At 34.9% G+C, this 16591-nt stretch overlaps 1 protein-coding gene across 2 annotated transcripts in view; it reads right to left on the bottom strand.

Moving 5' to 3' along the window:
- STAG1 (stromal antigen 1) overlaps positions 1–16591 on the bottom strand; it is a 410827-nt gene that overhangs the window by 128525 nt on the left and 265711 nt on the right. For both annotated transcript variants that reach the window (XM_043595334.1, XM_043595335.1), the window contains one exon: positions 15929–16002. In XM_043595334.1, coding sequence (XP_043451269.1) covers positions 15929–16002 — 74 coding nt within the window. The remainder of the gene's footprint in view (positions 1–15928; positions 16003–16591) is intronic.

The raw sequence follows: 16591 nt of genomic DNA, 5'->3' as shown, positions 1-16591 counted from the left end.
GATAGAAAATATGAAAAAGTGTCACATGAGGTAAGCCAAGTGAATATTTTTTTTGAACTATTGTGTATCTGATGTTAGGATATGGTCAACTGAGTCTGTAACACACTTTTTATACCTAGAAGTGAAATTTCTGGAAAAGGAGTAATATACATCTTCTGCATTATTAGATATTAACGATCTTTTCCATAAATTAGCGTTTCATATCCTTACCCAACTTGGTATTATTCTACTATTTAATATATATTTCCATCTCTGTGAACTACAATTTCATGTATTTTGTCTTCCACTGGGTTGACCAAATGAAAACAATAACAGCATAATTAAAACAATCACAAAACACCCAAATCTTATCACTTTACTCTCCCAAAGGTATGTTACACTTATTCTCTACTGTATTACCCTTGTAAAAATCAATCCTAAAAAACAAACAAAAACAAAACAAAAACAAAACAAAAACCACCCAAAATCCAGAAAGTTAAAAAACAGGCTAAGTTTTTGTTTGTTTTTTTATTACACAATACTATGAAAGCAGCCTGAAGACAAAATGAATGGGTATAGTATGTTGATGAAAAATTACAAAGACTGTGGGCTCCTGGGTAGCTCAGTTGGTTGAGCATCAGACTTTTGATAGTCCAACTCTTCTTTTTTTCTTAAAATTTTTTTTAACATTTATTCATTTTTGAGAGACAGCGAGCGAGCAAGCAGGCAGAGAGAGGGAAACAGAATCTGAAGCAGGCTCCAGGCTCTGAGCTGTCATCACAGAGCACAATGAAGGGCCCAAACTCGTGAACTGGGAGATCGTGACCTGAGCCGAAGTCTGATGTCCAACTGACCGAGCCACCCAGGCACCCCTTAATAGTCCAACTCTAAATATCAGTCCAGGTCATGGTCTCATTGTCAGTGCTTCACACTCCCTTAGTATGGCTCTGCACAGAGCTATGTGGAGCCTGCCTGGTATTCTCTCTCTCTGGCTCTATGCCCCTCCCTCTCCCTCTCAAAATAAATAAACTAAAAAGAAAAAACAAAACTTACAAAGACTACTAAGTATGGTAACTGCACATATACACAGTTCAAACATTCTTCCATTCATTGCCACTGGTATTACCAATACGAATACCATTACTATTGGTATTAACATCATGAGTGTATTGGTATTAAGATCTAGAAATGACAAAGGCTTATAGCTTTTAGGAGAGAAATCTTGTTCAAAATCTTTTTATAACCATCTTTATGTCTAAGTCTAATTTCTAATGATTATTAGTCTTACCATTCTCCTAAAAGCTTATGTTCTTGGAAATAGATCCTCTCTGCATGCACTGCCAACATTTTGATACAACTCGTCTTCTTGGAATCCCAATCCTTGTCTATTTCAGATGCCAGTCTGACCCCTCCCCCCCTTAACTAAAGAATTTTTAATATCCAGGGCTCCTGGGTGGCTCAGTTGGTTGAGCATCTGACTTCGGCTCAGGTCATGATCTCATGGTTTACGAGTCTGAGCGTGTGTTGGGCTCTGCGCTGATAGCTCAGAGCCAGGAGCCTGCTTCAGATTCCGTGTGCTCTCTCTCTCTGCTCCTCCCCTGCTCGTGCGCTGTCTCTGTGTCTCAAAAATGAATAAACATTAAAAAAATTTTTCTTAATATCCTTTCTAGACTTACAATTTGACTATGTGTGGTCAGACAGCACATTCTGCTACTATTAAAAGTCCCGAGGCAATTTGTTTCCTGTTCAGGTTTTGAAATTCCAATCCACTTTTCCTGCTGATACCATCCTGTTAGACTAATCACTCTCTATAGGTAATTATATTATGTAATCACAGATTATACATAAAATTAGAACTCCTTTGTGGTAGTTTTAAAATATGTCCACAAATTCCTTGTTAATTGTTTTTTGTAGAGATACATTCTTATTTTTTTAAATGTGGGTATACTTAATAATTTGTTTCTAACAAATACAGTGTGGTAGAAATGATGGATTTTGACTCGAGGTTAGGTCATAAAAGAGATCGTGACTTCTGCTTTGTGACTTCACTTTCTTGGATCACTCTCTCTGAGTCATGTCCTGAGGACATTCTAGCTGCCCTACAGAGAACTCCACATGGTGAGTAACTGGGGTCTTTCTGCCACCAGCCACCTAAGTAAGCCATATTAGAATCAACCACATGGAGTGGTTTGTTACATGACAAAAATATATCATTACTTTCTACTATTATCGAAGACCCATACCAATAACCAATCTTCTAGTCTGGTCCATGAGTGAGTTCTTCCTTAGTCCAAATAGCTTAAGTGCATCAGTATCTACATGTCTGTGGTCATCTCTATGCTTACAATGCCTTCATTTTACTCTAAATAACAACACTGATTGTTCTTTCAAGCTCCTGTGATGTTAGTTCTGTCATATCCTCTTATTACCAGATATAGCTTTCTTGCCCTCTATGAACATTTTGAGCAAAGTGTACAATAAAAATGCAGTATGTTTTTGAAATATTCCACTAACCCTTGATTTTCATATTAAATTTCTTTTTAACACCTTAATATCTATTTCCAACACCCTCAGTCCATTTGGAAAAGTAATGTTTAGGGGTGCCCAGCTGCCTTAGTTGGTCAGGCATTTGACTTCAGCTAAGGTCATGATCTCATGGCTCATGAGCTCCAGGCCCACACTGGGCTTTGTGCTGACAGCTCAGAGCCTGGAGCCTGCTTCAGATTCTGTGTCTCCCTTTCCCCATTTGTGCTCTGTCTCCCTCTCAAAAATAAACATTAAAAAAATAAAAAAAAAAAAAGAAATGTTTACGTGATATTTGGGAATTTCCAAAGCAAAGATTAAAGGGGGTAAAAAAGTTAGTACAACAGGGGAAGGTGTAAAGGCAATCATAAGATTAACTAATTTTCATAATTGTGGTATTTCAGCCTTGAAATGAACAACTAAAACTGAAGTCAGGTTCACTTTACTTTTGAACTCAAAAAGAAAAAAAAAACCTAGAAAATAATAATTCTGTGGTGATCAATCCTTTGTTGTAACTCTATGTCACAGCACAAAAAAATTATGTTAATTTCTATGAAAAACTTATCTAATTGACTGACCTTCACAGTTAGTGTGCCTTTATGGGAGATGTGGCTATTTATTTATTTATTTATTTATTTTTCAACGTTTATTTATTTTATTTTTGGGACAGAGAGAGACAGAGCATGAACGGGGGAGGGGCAGAGAGAGAGGGAGACACAGAATCAGAAACAGGCTCCAGGCTCTGAGCCATCAGCCCAGAGCCTGACGCAGGGCTCGAACTCCCGGACCGCGAGATCGTGACCTGTCTGAAGTCGGACGCTTAACCGACTGCGCCACCCAGGCGCCCCAAGATGTGGCTCTTTAATATATAGACTTTAAAGTTTTCATTTTGAATTGCTTTCTTGGCAGATGGAATTCAAATTATTTTCTGCTTACAACAAAATAAATTTTAACTCCAGTGTATTTTAATGAAATGTTTCTTGTACTACTCTTACAGATGCTTTCCCAGTAAGGAAGTAGACTAAATTAAAATGACTGCAATACAAATTTTAGAGAATAACTCTTGGCTAATATGGGCATTTTGACACTTACAATTATCTCTCATGTACAAGGAATCTCACGAGAGCTCTAGAGTGAGAAATAATTACAAGTGCCAAGAAAGCTGCTATCTAAATTGTAGCACAAAATGAATTCATGTCTCAACCAATTTTGTCACTAATATTTGGCTAAAAAAATTACATTTTCTAAACTAGAACTTAAAGAATTAAAAAAAAAAATAGCCCAAAAGTGAAAGGAACAGCTAAAGAATTACTGAAAATCCATATTGTATCCTTTATTAGACTGAGAACAAGAACTTAATAAAGACCTTAACTTACAGAAAGATGCTTAAAATAAATTATCTAAGCAAATGATAAATGTTAGTAAAGGGCAGTACAGGGAACACAGAGGCATAGAAAAATGTTAGAGGGGTGAAGATGGGGTCAAGGAAGGATACTGTGAAGCAGTAATGTTTAAAAGCAGACCTGAAGAGCTGCAACTCTCCTTTCTGTTAGTTAAAGCCAGATTTTTCATTTAATTATTTCAGGATAATCAAATAACGATCAACCTGGATTATCCAGGATGGTTAAAATGCATTAGAAATACAATAGTTTAATAAATTGCAAATATTTTTCACCTCATTTTTATTCCATTATCCTTTAGTGAAAATAGTGACAAAATGAAAGGCACTACATCACTGAGAGTTTCATACAGAGCAGGTGACATGGCTATCTGCTATCCTGCATTACTATTTTACTACTAACAAAAGTTTAAGGCATAAGATTAAAAGTTCAATGTGAAGAATACATTAACTTTTAAAGAACATTATCTTTAATTTATATTCACATTTGAACTATCAACCTGACACACAGGTTAAGTAAAAAATGAAAAATATTAGGGGTCATGGGTGGCTCAGTTGGTTAAGCATCGGACTTCAGCTCAGGTCATGATCTTGCGGTTCATGGGTCTGAGTCCTGCATGGGGCCCTGTGCTGACAGCTTAAAGCCTGGAGCCAGCTTTCAATTGTGCATCTCCCCTCTCTCTGCCTCTCCCCCACTCGTGCTCTGTCTCTCTCCCTCTCAAAAATAAATGTTAGAAAGAAATTTTAAAAAATATTAGGAAGATGACTAAAATTTTAAAAAGATGGCAATTTGCTCAGAATAAATCATAACACAGTATTGTATAAGAATAACTCTGAAAACATTATTACAAAATGTTTCACTATAGTATAAAAAAGTAAAAGAGAACAAAAGACATCCATTTTTTGTCCTCTCAAATTATTGCAATCTTTCCTCCTCTTCCATTGTTTGTTCTTATGGTGTGTTCCACCACTGAAATAACAGTCTTTTTTTTGGTTGCTTTTAAGATTTTCTCATAATGTTTCATGTTACGCACTTTTACTATGGCATGATTAAAAGTGAAATATTTTCTTAACCTACTCAATACTCATTAAGTCTTTCCAATCTGACAATTCTATTTTAACCGATTTTATAAAATTTCAGCTTTCTCATTAATACTACTTCTTTCCAATACCTTTCTCTTCTTTTGGAATCCTATGTAAAGGACTTATGAAGCCTCTCAAACAATCCCGCATGTATTAGAAATGTTATTCCATATCTACTCTGCTGGGGTTAAATCCTCAGTATTATACTCTAATTCACTAAGTGTCCCTTCAACAGTCTAGAGTGTATTTTGTTCACTAAATATCTATATAATAAATATATTTTTCATATCCAATATTTTGTATTGTGTTTTTATACCTACTTGTTCTTATTATATGCCATTTATTTGTTGAAGGAAATGGGTCAATTTGGTCTGTATAATTCATTACATTCTGGGCTAAAATGATACCATGAAGACGGAGTCATACAAAAGCCTCTTCTATTTTCCATTATCTCCTATAAATTAGTAGTTAGATCTACCAGCATATAGATTAATATTCAATATTTTTATTTTATAATTTTTTTAACATTTATTTATTTTTGAGAGACAGAGACAGAGCGTGTGAGCAGGGGAGGGGCAGAGAGAGAGAGGGAGACACAGATCTGAAGCAGGCCCCAGGCTCTGAGCTGTCAGCACAGAGCCTGATGCGAGACTCGAACTCACAGACTGCGAGATCATGACCTGAGCCAAAGTCAGACATTTAACCGACTGAACCACTCCAATATTCAATATTTGTCTGACATTAAAGTAGCATGTGAGACTCAAGGCATTAAAGTGCCATCACTGCACAGCACCTTCTATTTCTAGTACGTACATGCAGTAACATCACCCCTTTACAGAGTAAGTAATACTTCTGGAAAAATCAATGATTGGTACCTCTAACTGATAACTTTGGAAGGCAGGTCACATTCTCAACTGTTTGTAATTCTGGTTCACACAGTTAAAATTTTAATGTATCAAAAGTAAGCTGTGACAGATGAATACTAGTTTATTTAAGGCCTCATTAAATAAAAATCAATAAGGTAACAGAAAATTAAAGAATTGTTGTTTTTAGGAGAATGACTGGTTGAAGCTTTGGCAAGATTCAATAAGGGTGAAACTCTAAAATAAAAATTACGTAATGTTAGCATTGAAGACTAAGGTAAAATAATGAAAAATAATATGGACTCCGTACTAAGATTGCATGGCTGAGTCACGATGGACAGGATTTATATACCCACTTGAAAAAACTAAAAACCTGAGTAAGATATATAAAATAATGACTTTTAGATGTTGGCTATTAGGCAGAGCAGGACAGTAATCTTTGAGAGAGGGTAACAAATAAGGTAATTCAGAATGCACCAGATTGGTGCCTGCCAGGTAGCAGTATTGGCAGAGGAACCAAGACAGAGCCTGGGTATATCCCTGAGTTGAGGAGAAAGAGTTGGGACTCTAGAGTACAAAGTGGCTAGATTTTTACAAGGCATAGTATCAGAGGGGAGAGATGTACATAGACAGTAACCCCTGAAGATCTGCACAAAGACTGTTTCACCTCATCAGCTGAATACTAAAAAGCACACACACACACGAACGAACCACCTAAAGCTGGGGAAAGAATGGGGAGAGGACATAGCACATGCAGAGCTGGGAGTATTTTGTGTCCCAATGAGCCAGAGCAGAAAAACCTTGTAATTCACAGGGCTAGAGTTCAGAGTAGAGTTCAGTTCAGAAAATGCTATTATCTTAGTATTGGGAGGAAATTAGTCTTAGACAAAATACTGCTCTGGTCCATATAACAAACCTTAAAAATAAGGGTTACACATAATCATGTCTAAGAAAAAAGTAGATGAATATTTATAAAAACGTTCAAACAGTTGTTATAACAAGTATGTATGTTTGAGGAGAGCATGGAAGAGATGAAAGAAACATTAAGAAAATGGCAGCAAAGAACAGTGTAACAGAATAGGTTAACAGCATTGGTTATCTCTGCTAGTTGTAGCGATAAAACTTTTAAACGCAATCACAGCAAAAAAATAAACTATAAAATATGTAAGAAAAGAATGACAGATTTCTTTCTAGTTGGAAACAAGGGAAACCAAAGAGAGTGGATCAATTCCTTTCAAGTGCTAAAAAAATCCCAAAATGTCAACCTAGAATTCCATAACAAGAGAGAATATCTTTTAAAAATGAATGTGAGGCAATAGGAGAGTGAAGTGGTTGGGAAATGTTTTCTCCCAAAAAAGAACTATGAAGACAAAAACAATCATTTCAGCTTCCTGGAAATCAACCAAAAGAACTGAGAAGCATTTATTCAAAAAAGTTGTCAACCTTTGGGTTAAAACAGCAGAAACCTATGGCATTTTGGCATGGAACTATTTTTCTTTTTCAATAATTCAAAAGGACAGGGAAAAAACAAGTCCCATTAAATGTAAAATGATTGAAATCCCTTAAAGTATGTTTAATAACCACAACAAAGTTAAATTAGAAATTAATAATAGAAATTAATGGAAGATCTCCAAATATTTAAAAATTAAACAAAAGACTTAATAACCCATGAGTCAAAGAAGAAATCTCAATACAGAAATAAGGAAATGATTTGTATGGAATAAAAATTAAAATATATCATTATCAAAAATCCTGCTATGTCACTAAAGCAGTGCTTTGTGGGAAATTTATAGCTTAAAAGGCTAGATAAGAAAGGAAGAGGGATATAAGATCAGTAACCTCAGTTTCTACCTTAAGAAACTAGAAAGAGATGAATAAATTAAAATGAAAGCAATCAGACAGAAAGGAAATAAGGAATAAAGCAAAAATCAGTGAAATAAAAAATACATAAATAATGTCAATGAAACCAAAAGTTCAATCTTTGAAAAGATCAGTAAAATGGATAAACCTTTAGCTAGACTAAGACAAAAAGGAAAGAAGATACAAAAACAAACAAAAATCAAATAGGCATCACTGCCAATCCTACAGAAATAAAAAGGATTCCAAGGAAATATCTATCAAAAGCCACACTATGCCATCAAATCTGCAATATACATGAAATGGACATATTGTCTGAAAGACAAAAATTACTATAATGAATCAATAAACAGAAAAACCAGAGGCACCTGGGTGGTTCAGTCGGCTGAGCCTCTGACTTTGGCTTAGGTCATGATCTCATAGTTTGTAAGTTTGAGCCCCGCATCGGGCTCTGTGATGACAGCTTAGAGCCCGGAGCCTGCTTTGGATTCTGTGTCTCCCTCTTTCTCTGCCCTCCCCCACTCACACTCTCTCAAAAATGAATAATGTTAAAAAAAAACAAACAAACAGGAAAAATGTGTAACAAGATATTTAATCAGTAAATGAAAATCATCATCCAAAAATACCAGCTAGGCTTAAAGGGCTTCACTGGTGAATTCTATCAAATTAATAAAAAAGAAATAATACTAATCTTTCATAAACTCTTTCAGAAAACAGAGCAGAAGGGAAGACTTCCCAGATATTCTATGAGGCCAGTTAGCAGATTAATGCCCCCCTATGAGAGGAGACACAAAAATCCTTAACAAAATATTAGCAAACTGAATCCAGCAGCATGTAAAAGGATTATGTATCAGGATGATGTAGAATTTTTACCAGAATGCAAAATTGGTCTAATACCTGGAAATCAATTCATATAATTAATATAATGCACTATCTTAACAGAATAAAGGAAAAAGTCTGTATTTTCATCTTAACTGAAACAGAAAAAAAATAAAATCAGTCAATCATGATAAAAACAACATATGAAATAAAGTTACAAGGGAATTTCCTCATCTGACTAAAGGGTATCAATATAAAACTTAATAGCTACTGACATTAAAGGCTGTTTTCCCCTTAAGATTAGGAAAAAAGGAAAGCTGTCCTCTCTTACCACTTTTACCCAGTTTTGTAGTGAAGTTCTATAGCCAGTGCAATAAAGTTAAAAAAAAAAAATTAAAGACACAGAAATAGAAAGTGTTTAGACTTAGATAGAAAGTAGGAATTAAAACGGTCTTTATTCACATATGACATGACATGTTATGTAGAAAATCCTAAATAATCTACAAAAACAAACAAAATCTCAAGACTATAGAACAATGAAAGTATCTTGTAATTCTGAAGGAATAAAAAAAAAATCACCTGTATTTTTTATACATTAGTAAGGAAGAATCTAGAATAGAAATTAAGAGAACAATTTACAATAGAATAAAAAATGAAAATACTTAAACTAAATTTAATGAAAGTAGTAGTGTAAGATTTGTACTTGAAAAATCATGAAAAACAGCCAAGAGAAATTAAAGAATATCTAAACAAGTGGAGATAACAATCTATATTCATAGATTGGAAGATTCAAAATGTGAAAAATGCAATTCTCTCTGCATTGGTCTATAGAGTCATATTCTCCATCAGAATTCCAGCAGGCTTTTATGTAAAAATTGACAAGCTGGGGGCACCTAGCTGGCTCAGTTGGTTAAGCATCTGACTCTTGGTTTTGGCTCAGGTCATGATCTCACAGTTCATGAGATCAAGCCCCGTGTTGGGATCTGTGCTGACAGCGTAGAGGCTGCTTGGATTCTCTCTCTTGCTCTCTTTTTGTCACACCCCTGCTTGCACTGTCTTTTTCTCTCTCTCAAAATGAAGAAATACAAATTTTTTAAAAATTGACATGTTGACTCTAAAATTTACATAGAAATACAAAAATCTATAATTGTCACAACAATTTTGAAAAAGAACAAAGTAGGAGGATTTAACACAACCTAATTTTTTAAAGGTACTCTAAAAAAAGACAAGTAAGCATGTTCTACTTATACATGGAATCTAAATAAGCCAAACTCAAAGAAATAGAGTAGAATGGTGGTTGCTGGAGGCTGGGGAATGACAGAAATGGAGATATGTTGGTCAAAGAGTACAAACTTCCAGTTATAAGATGAGTAAGTTCTAGAGATCTAATGTACAGCATTGTGACTATAGTTAAAAAAGCTGTATTTATTACATACTTGGAAGTTGCTAAGAGAGTAAATCTTAAATGTAATCACTACCACACAAAGAAGGTGCTTACGTGAGACAACTGAGGTGTTAAGTAACCTTACTGTGGTAATCACTTCGCATCATATATGTGAATCAAATCATCACATTGTACAACTTAAACTTACAGGTCCTACATCAATGTCTCAAAGCTTTAATCAATACAGATGGTATGGGTATAAGGACAGATTAGAAAAATCCATAAATTAATCTTTGCATTCATGTTCATTTAGTTTTCAAGAAAAGCTCCAAGGAGGGGTACCTGGCTGGTTTAGTCAGTAGAGTGTGGGACTCTTAACCTAATCTGGGGGGTCATGAGTTGGAGCCCCACATTGGTTGTACAGATTACTTAAAAAAAGAAAAAAAGCTCCAAGGCAATTCAATTGGAGGAGGGTAGTATTTCACCAAATGGTGCTTGGACAAATGAATATCTATACGTAAAAAGTGGACTTATACCCTTATATCCAAAAAATACATAATAGTTAACTGTATATATATTTTAACTTATAAGATTAAGTTACTGAATTTCTAGAATAAAACACAGAAAAAAATTTGGGGTTAGGAAAAATGTTCACAGATATCAAAAGCATGTACACAGAAGAAAAGTGAGTAAATTACTTCATTCAAATGGAATACTTTTGCTCTTCAAGAGGTAAGGTATCATTAAGAAAATGAAAACAAAGCCACAGGCAAGAAAAAAAATTGCAAACCATTTATGTGATAAGGGACTTGAATCAAGAATACAAAAGTACTTCTACAAAAACCCTCTCAATATTGGTTAGAATAAACCGACAGAAAATCAGTAAGGATAGAAATTACTTGAACAACACTAACAGATTTTGACCTAAAAACAAAAGCACAGTATGTAATTTTTCCTGAGTAAATAGAACATTTCTTAAGATAGACCATATTGTGGATCATAAAACACAACTCAATAAATTTGAAAGCATTCAAATTACACAAAGTATGTTCTCTGACTACAATGGAATTAAATTAGAAATCAATAACAGAAAGTTCTCAGATGTTTGTAAACTAAATACTTTCTTCTTGTCAAGGAAACAAGTCAAAAAGGAAATTATAAAGTATTTGAGCTGAATGAAAATGGAAACACAACATATCCAAATTTAGGGGATACAGCTAAAGCAATACTAAGAGAGATTTATAGCAGTAAACTCTACTGTTAGAAAACAGGCTTCAAATCAATTATCCCACTTTCCACCTTGTGAAGCTAAAAAGCAGAGTAAATGAAACCCAAAGTAAGCAGAAAAAGGAAATAAATAAAATTGCAGAAATCAATGTGATAGAAAATAGAAAAATAATAGAGTTCAAGGTAACCAAAATCTTATTTTTTAAGAAAAATAAATACAATCGGTATGAGAGAGGTGAAACCAATGATATTTTATGAACAACTTTAAGCTGATAATTGTTGAATACAATTCAACAACACAGATCAACGTATCATTTTCTTGATACTGAAAAGACTTATATCTATCTATTAAAGAAATTTAATTTGCAATTAAAGACATCCCTACAAAGAAAACACTCAGTCCCAATGGTATAATGCCTATGTGAAAAAAATATATATTATTAAACTCTTCCAGATGATTAAAAAGGAGATAACACATTGCAACTCATTCAACAAAGCCAGCATTTCCACAGTACCAAAAGCAGTCAGAGACATTCAATAAAATTAAAAGTTAAGAGATACACATCTCTCTTGGGGAGCCTGGGTGGCTTAGTCGGTTGAGTGTCTGACTTTTGATTTTGGCTCAGATCATGATCCCAGGGTTGTGGGATCAAGCGCTGTGTCAGGCTCCGTGCTGAGCGTGGAGCCTACTTGGTATTCTCTCTCTCCTTCTGCCCCTATGCCCCTCCCCCTTGTTGATGCACATGCTCTCTTCTCTCTCTCAAATTTAAAAAGAAAAAAAATTTTAAAAAAAGATCTATATAGATCTCTCTTGAACACAGAACTATAATTCTTAAGAAAATTTTAGCAAATTTATTTAGAAAGAAAAATTTATCATGACTGTGGGTTTTAGCCAAAGAATTTAAGGCTAAGATTATAAAATCAACCAATTTAGTTCACATTAACAGTCTTAAAAAAGAAAAACCATATATACCAACCTCCACAGATATAGAAAAGTATTTGACAAAATCCAAGATTCATTTCTAATAAAAAGTCTCAGAAAACTAGGAACAGAAGGGATATTTCCTCAATCTGATAAAAGGCATATGTGAAAAATTTATTAAAACTCATGAAACTTATGAACACTAATTAGGCTTAGTGAAAAAAGTCAGATGAAAACAACAACAAAAATCAGGAATACATACTGTGTAATTCCATTCCTATGAAATCCTAAAAAATGTAAACAGTTAGCAAACTGATAATTGATTGATTCTGGGGAACAGGGGAAGACTGGAAGAAAGGGAGGTAGGAAGGAATTACAAAGTGGCAAGAGAAAATTTTTGAGGATGATGGATATATTCCATTATCTTGCTTGTGGTAGTTGTACAGGTGTATATATGTCAAAACTTAGGCACTTAACTGTGTCTGACACCAACTCTTTTTGGGTTCCTGGACCCAATTTGAATTTGGGGCATGGGTTTTTGCCTGCACGCACACACACACCAACAATACCTACTGGTTTCTGAGAATTCAGCTCAATTCTGACACTATCTACCTGAACACAGCATCAGACTCTACAGGTTAAGAGCTCAGTCCTTCAAGATTGTCCTCTATCCTCCACTTCAAATGCCAATCATAAGCCCTAGGCTTTTTGTTACCTGTGCTTGTGACCCATAGGCTATTAGACTGGAGGTTCCAACCACATCCTCTTTATATTCTTTTAATATGCAAGAGCAGCTCATAAAACTCAGGGGAACAATTACGTTAACCAATTAACTAAAGGATATGATAAAGGATTTGAATCAATAGCCAGATGAAGATATACATGGGGCAAGGTATGGAGAAAGGGCACATAGCTTTCATGCCCATTCTAGGTGTGTTACTTTGTTTGTGTTCACCAAGCTCTCTGAACCAGTCCTTTGGATTTTTATGGAGGTTTCACTGAATATTCATGATTGACTAAGCCACTGCCATCAGCTGATTCAACCTTCAGTCCCCCAGCCCTCCAGTGGTTGGCAGGTATGACTAAAAGTTCCAAAGGACCAAATATATAGGTCTTATAAAAAATTATATAACATGTAATATGTTTTACATTAATTATACCTTTATAAAGTTATAACAGAAAAAGACTACATGGAAAATATGTGGAAATTCTTGTTCTTTAAAAATTTTTTAATGTTTATTTTTGAGAGAAAGAGTGACAGAGCATGAGTGGAAGAGGGGCAGAGAAAGAAGGAGACAGAATTTGAAGCAGGCTCCAGGCTCTAAGCTGTCAGTTCAGAGCTCAATGCGGGGCTTGAACCTACGAATTGTGAGATCATGACCTGAGCCTAAATCAGACACATAATGGACTGAGCCATCCAGGCGCCCCTGGAAATTCTGGCTTTTTAAAAAATTAACTTTTCCATAACTTACTACATGTGTAGTTTATGAACAAAAGAGAATATGAAATTATAATCAAATATTCCATACTGAAATTAAAGGCCTTGGTCCTATTTTTTTTTTTTGGTGAAATAAAGAGTTTTTCATATAAAAAAATAAAACAGGCAGAAGTAAAGCAATAACAGAGAAACTCAGGAATGAGGAGAGCTGGAAATGGTAAATTTGTGAGTAAATATAAATAATTTTGTTTTCTTATTCTTAAGTTTATTTAAAAGACAGGTGGCTTTTTTCCTTTTTTTTTTTTTTTAATCGATTGGTTTAGTTCCCCAAATCCCAAACATCTCCAACTTCAGGATGTGTGTCCCTATTAGGCTATACAGTCTCTCTCAGTATCTTTTCTTAATCAGCTATTAAACACATTTTCCCAGTGCGTTAAAGAAAAAAAAAAAAAGGTTTATTTATTTTGAGACAGCATGAGCAGAGAAGAGGCAGAGAGAGAGGGAGAGAGAGAATCCCAAGCGGGCTCTGTGCTATCATAAGCACAGAGCCTGACACAAGGCTCGATCTCATGAATCATGAGATCATGACTTGAGCAGAAATCAAGTCAGACACTTAACTGACTGAGCACCCCAGATACCCCTTCCCAGTGCATTGTAATCTTCCAGGTTTCTTCTAAAAGTTCTATTATTCATTCAAGAAGTTAGGTGCGAATTTAGTAAACTTGCCTAAATTTCCTAATACTACAGCAGATAGTCACAAATTACCAGATAACAGCAAGCTAACTTCTGGTGCTGTTCAGTAGTTCATCTTTTTTTATGCTTTTTACTTTTTGACCCCCATTTTCCCCATCCACCCATTGGCAACCACCAATCTGTTTTCTGTATCTATGAGTTTGTCGTTGTTTTTAGATTCCACATATAATCCACAGTATTTGTCCTTCTCTGCTTATTTCACTCAGCATAATGTTCTTGAGGTCCATCCATGTTGTTGCAAATTACAAGATTTCATTATTTTTTAATGGCTGAAAATATTCCATTGTATATATAAAATTTCTTTATCCATTCATCAACCTATAGGTTGTTTTCATATCTTGGTTATTATAAATAATGCTGTAATTAACATGGGAGTGCATATATTTTCAAGTTAGTGTTTTCTTTTTCTTTGTATAAATATCGAGAAGATTTAAAAAAAAGGTAGGGGGTGTGTGGGTGGCTCAGTCCATTGAGCGACCAACCCTGGATTTCAGCTTAGGTCATGATCTCATGGTTTGTGGGATTAAGCCTCACATCAGGCTCCATGCTATGCATGGGTTTCTCTCTTTCCCTCTCTCTGCCCCTCTCCCACTCACGTGGCGTGTTCTCTCTCAAAATAAATAAACATTAAAAAAATTACCAAGAAGATCAAACGTCTTTTTCATACTCTGAATTAAAACAAGACGTTTAAGTTAAAATATCAAACTACATTTCTTTTTTTTTTAATGGATTTCCCTGTTTTAACTAACTTTTTAAATTAACTGGCCAATTAAAAGTCTCAAATGTATCTAAAAACAGTGCTTCTATTATCTGTGTCTATCTACCTAAACATACATCATGCCTAACTAAAAGAACGTAGCAAATTAATGTAGATGATTCATTAATTCTCTGTGAAATATGCTGCTTAATAATGTAGTCAACAATTAAAAACTTCACAGAAAGACTAAACTGGCTTGCAATGAAGCATGACAAAAATACTTTGGTTCTATTTTCATGTGTATAGATGAAGGTAAAGAAGAGTTGTTGATTATTTACAGAGGTGCCCTTTTTTTGTCAACTTTTCTCCCATCTTCAAAGATGTATTTTTAAAACACTCCTGGTTACTTTGACCGTGAAACAAGATGAGTATCACAGGACAGGAAACAGGGCATTGAATTTTTTCAAATATCAAGACAATCACATCTTATTAAGGCCACATTAATTTAATGATATCCTATTACTAAATACTCCATCAGTATAAATCCAAATATACTGAATGCTTCTAACAATATATGATCTGAACTTAAAAGAGTATGGCAGTGTTACAATTTCTTCCACAATAGGGGTGCCTGGGTGGCTCAGTTGGTGCAGCATCTGACTCTTGGTTACGACTCAAGTCATGATCTCATGGTTTGTGGGTTTGAGCCGCACATTAGGCTCCATGCTGACAGTGCAGAGCCTGCTTTAGATTCACTCTCTCTCTGCCCCTTCCCCACTTGTGCTCTTTTTCTAATAAACTTAAAAACAAAAAACAATTTCTTCCACAACAGTAGTATGACATTTATTTAGCTTTTAGAGCCAAAGCTGTTTCCCAAAGAACAAAACAAACAGAGAGTTTCCTATTTTTATAATTACCTAGGACTACAAAAAAAGCAATAAATTATTTAAGTTAAAAATCTAAATGATTTTTAAAATTCCTTACCGGTATCTATGAACAAATATACCCTTAAAAATAGAATTCATCATATTTTCAATTTCATCCTGGTTTTCCTGTAGCTGAAATGAAAAAACAAAAAAAGTTAAATCCTGATCATCTTATTTGAAATAAACAGTTCCAGTTATTTTTAATTCCCAGTTATTCCCATTCTGAATAATAATCAATCCTTTTTTTCACTTATTGTGCATCACTTGTTTGAAATTACCAGTACTACTGCATTACTTCAAAAACTTTACTAAACTGACTTCAGAACCTCTTTGTCTCTCTTTACACATACATATACACAGTAACTAACAAAAGTGTGATGTGGCTAAATGTGGCCAGATTCCAATATCCAAAATACTACCTGCTGAGAAGAAGCCTCAATTTCTTTTCCTTCCTTCCTTCCTTCCTTCCTTCCTTCCTTCCTTCCTTCCTTCCTTCCTTCCTTCCTTCCTTCCTTCCTTCCTTCCTTCCTTCCTTCCTTCCTTCCTTCCTTCCTTCCTTCCTTCCTTCCTTCCTTCCTTCCTTCCTTCCTTCCTTCCTTCCTTCCTTCCTTCCTTCCTTCCTTCCTTCCTTCCTTCCTTCCTTCCTTCCTTCCTTCCTTCCTTCCTTCCTTCCTTCCTTCCTTCCTTCCTTCCTTCCTTCCTTCCTTCCTTCCTTCCTTCC

Source organism: Prionailurus bengalensis, chromosome C2 (genome assembly GCF_016509475.1).
Source record: "Prionailurus bengalensis isolate Pbe53 chromosome C2, Fcat_Pben_1.1_paternal_pri, whole genome shotgun sequence".
NCBI classification, from domain to species: Eukaryota; Metazoa; Chordata; class Mammalia; order Carnivora; family Felidae; genus Prionailurus; species Prionailurus bengalensis.
The sequence above is the reverse complement of the archived record's forward strand: the minus strand, read 5'-3'. Positions and strand labels throughout refer to the sequence as shown.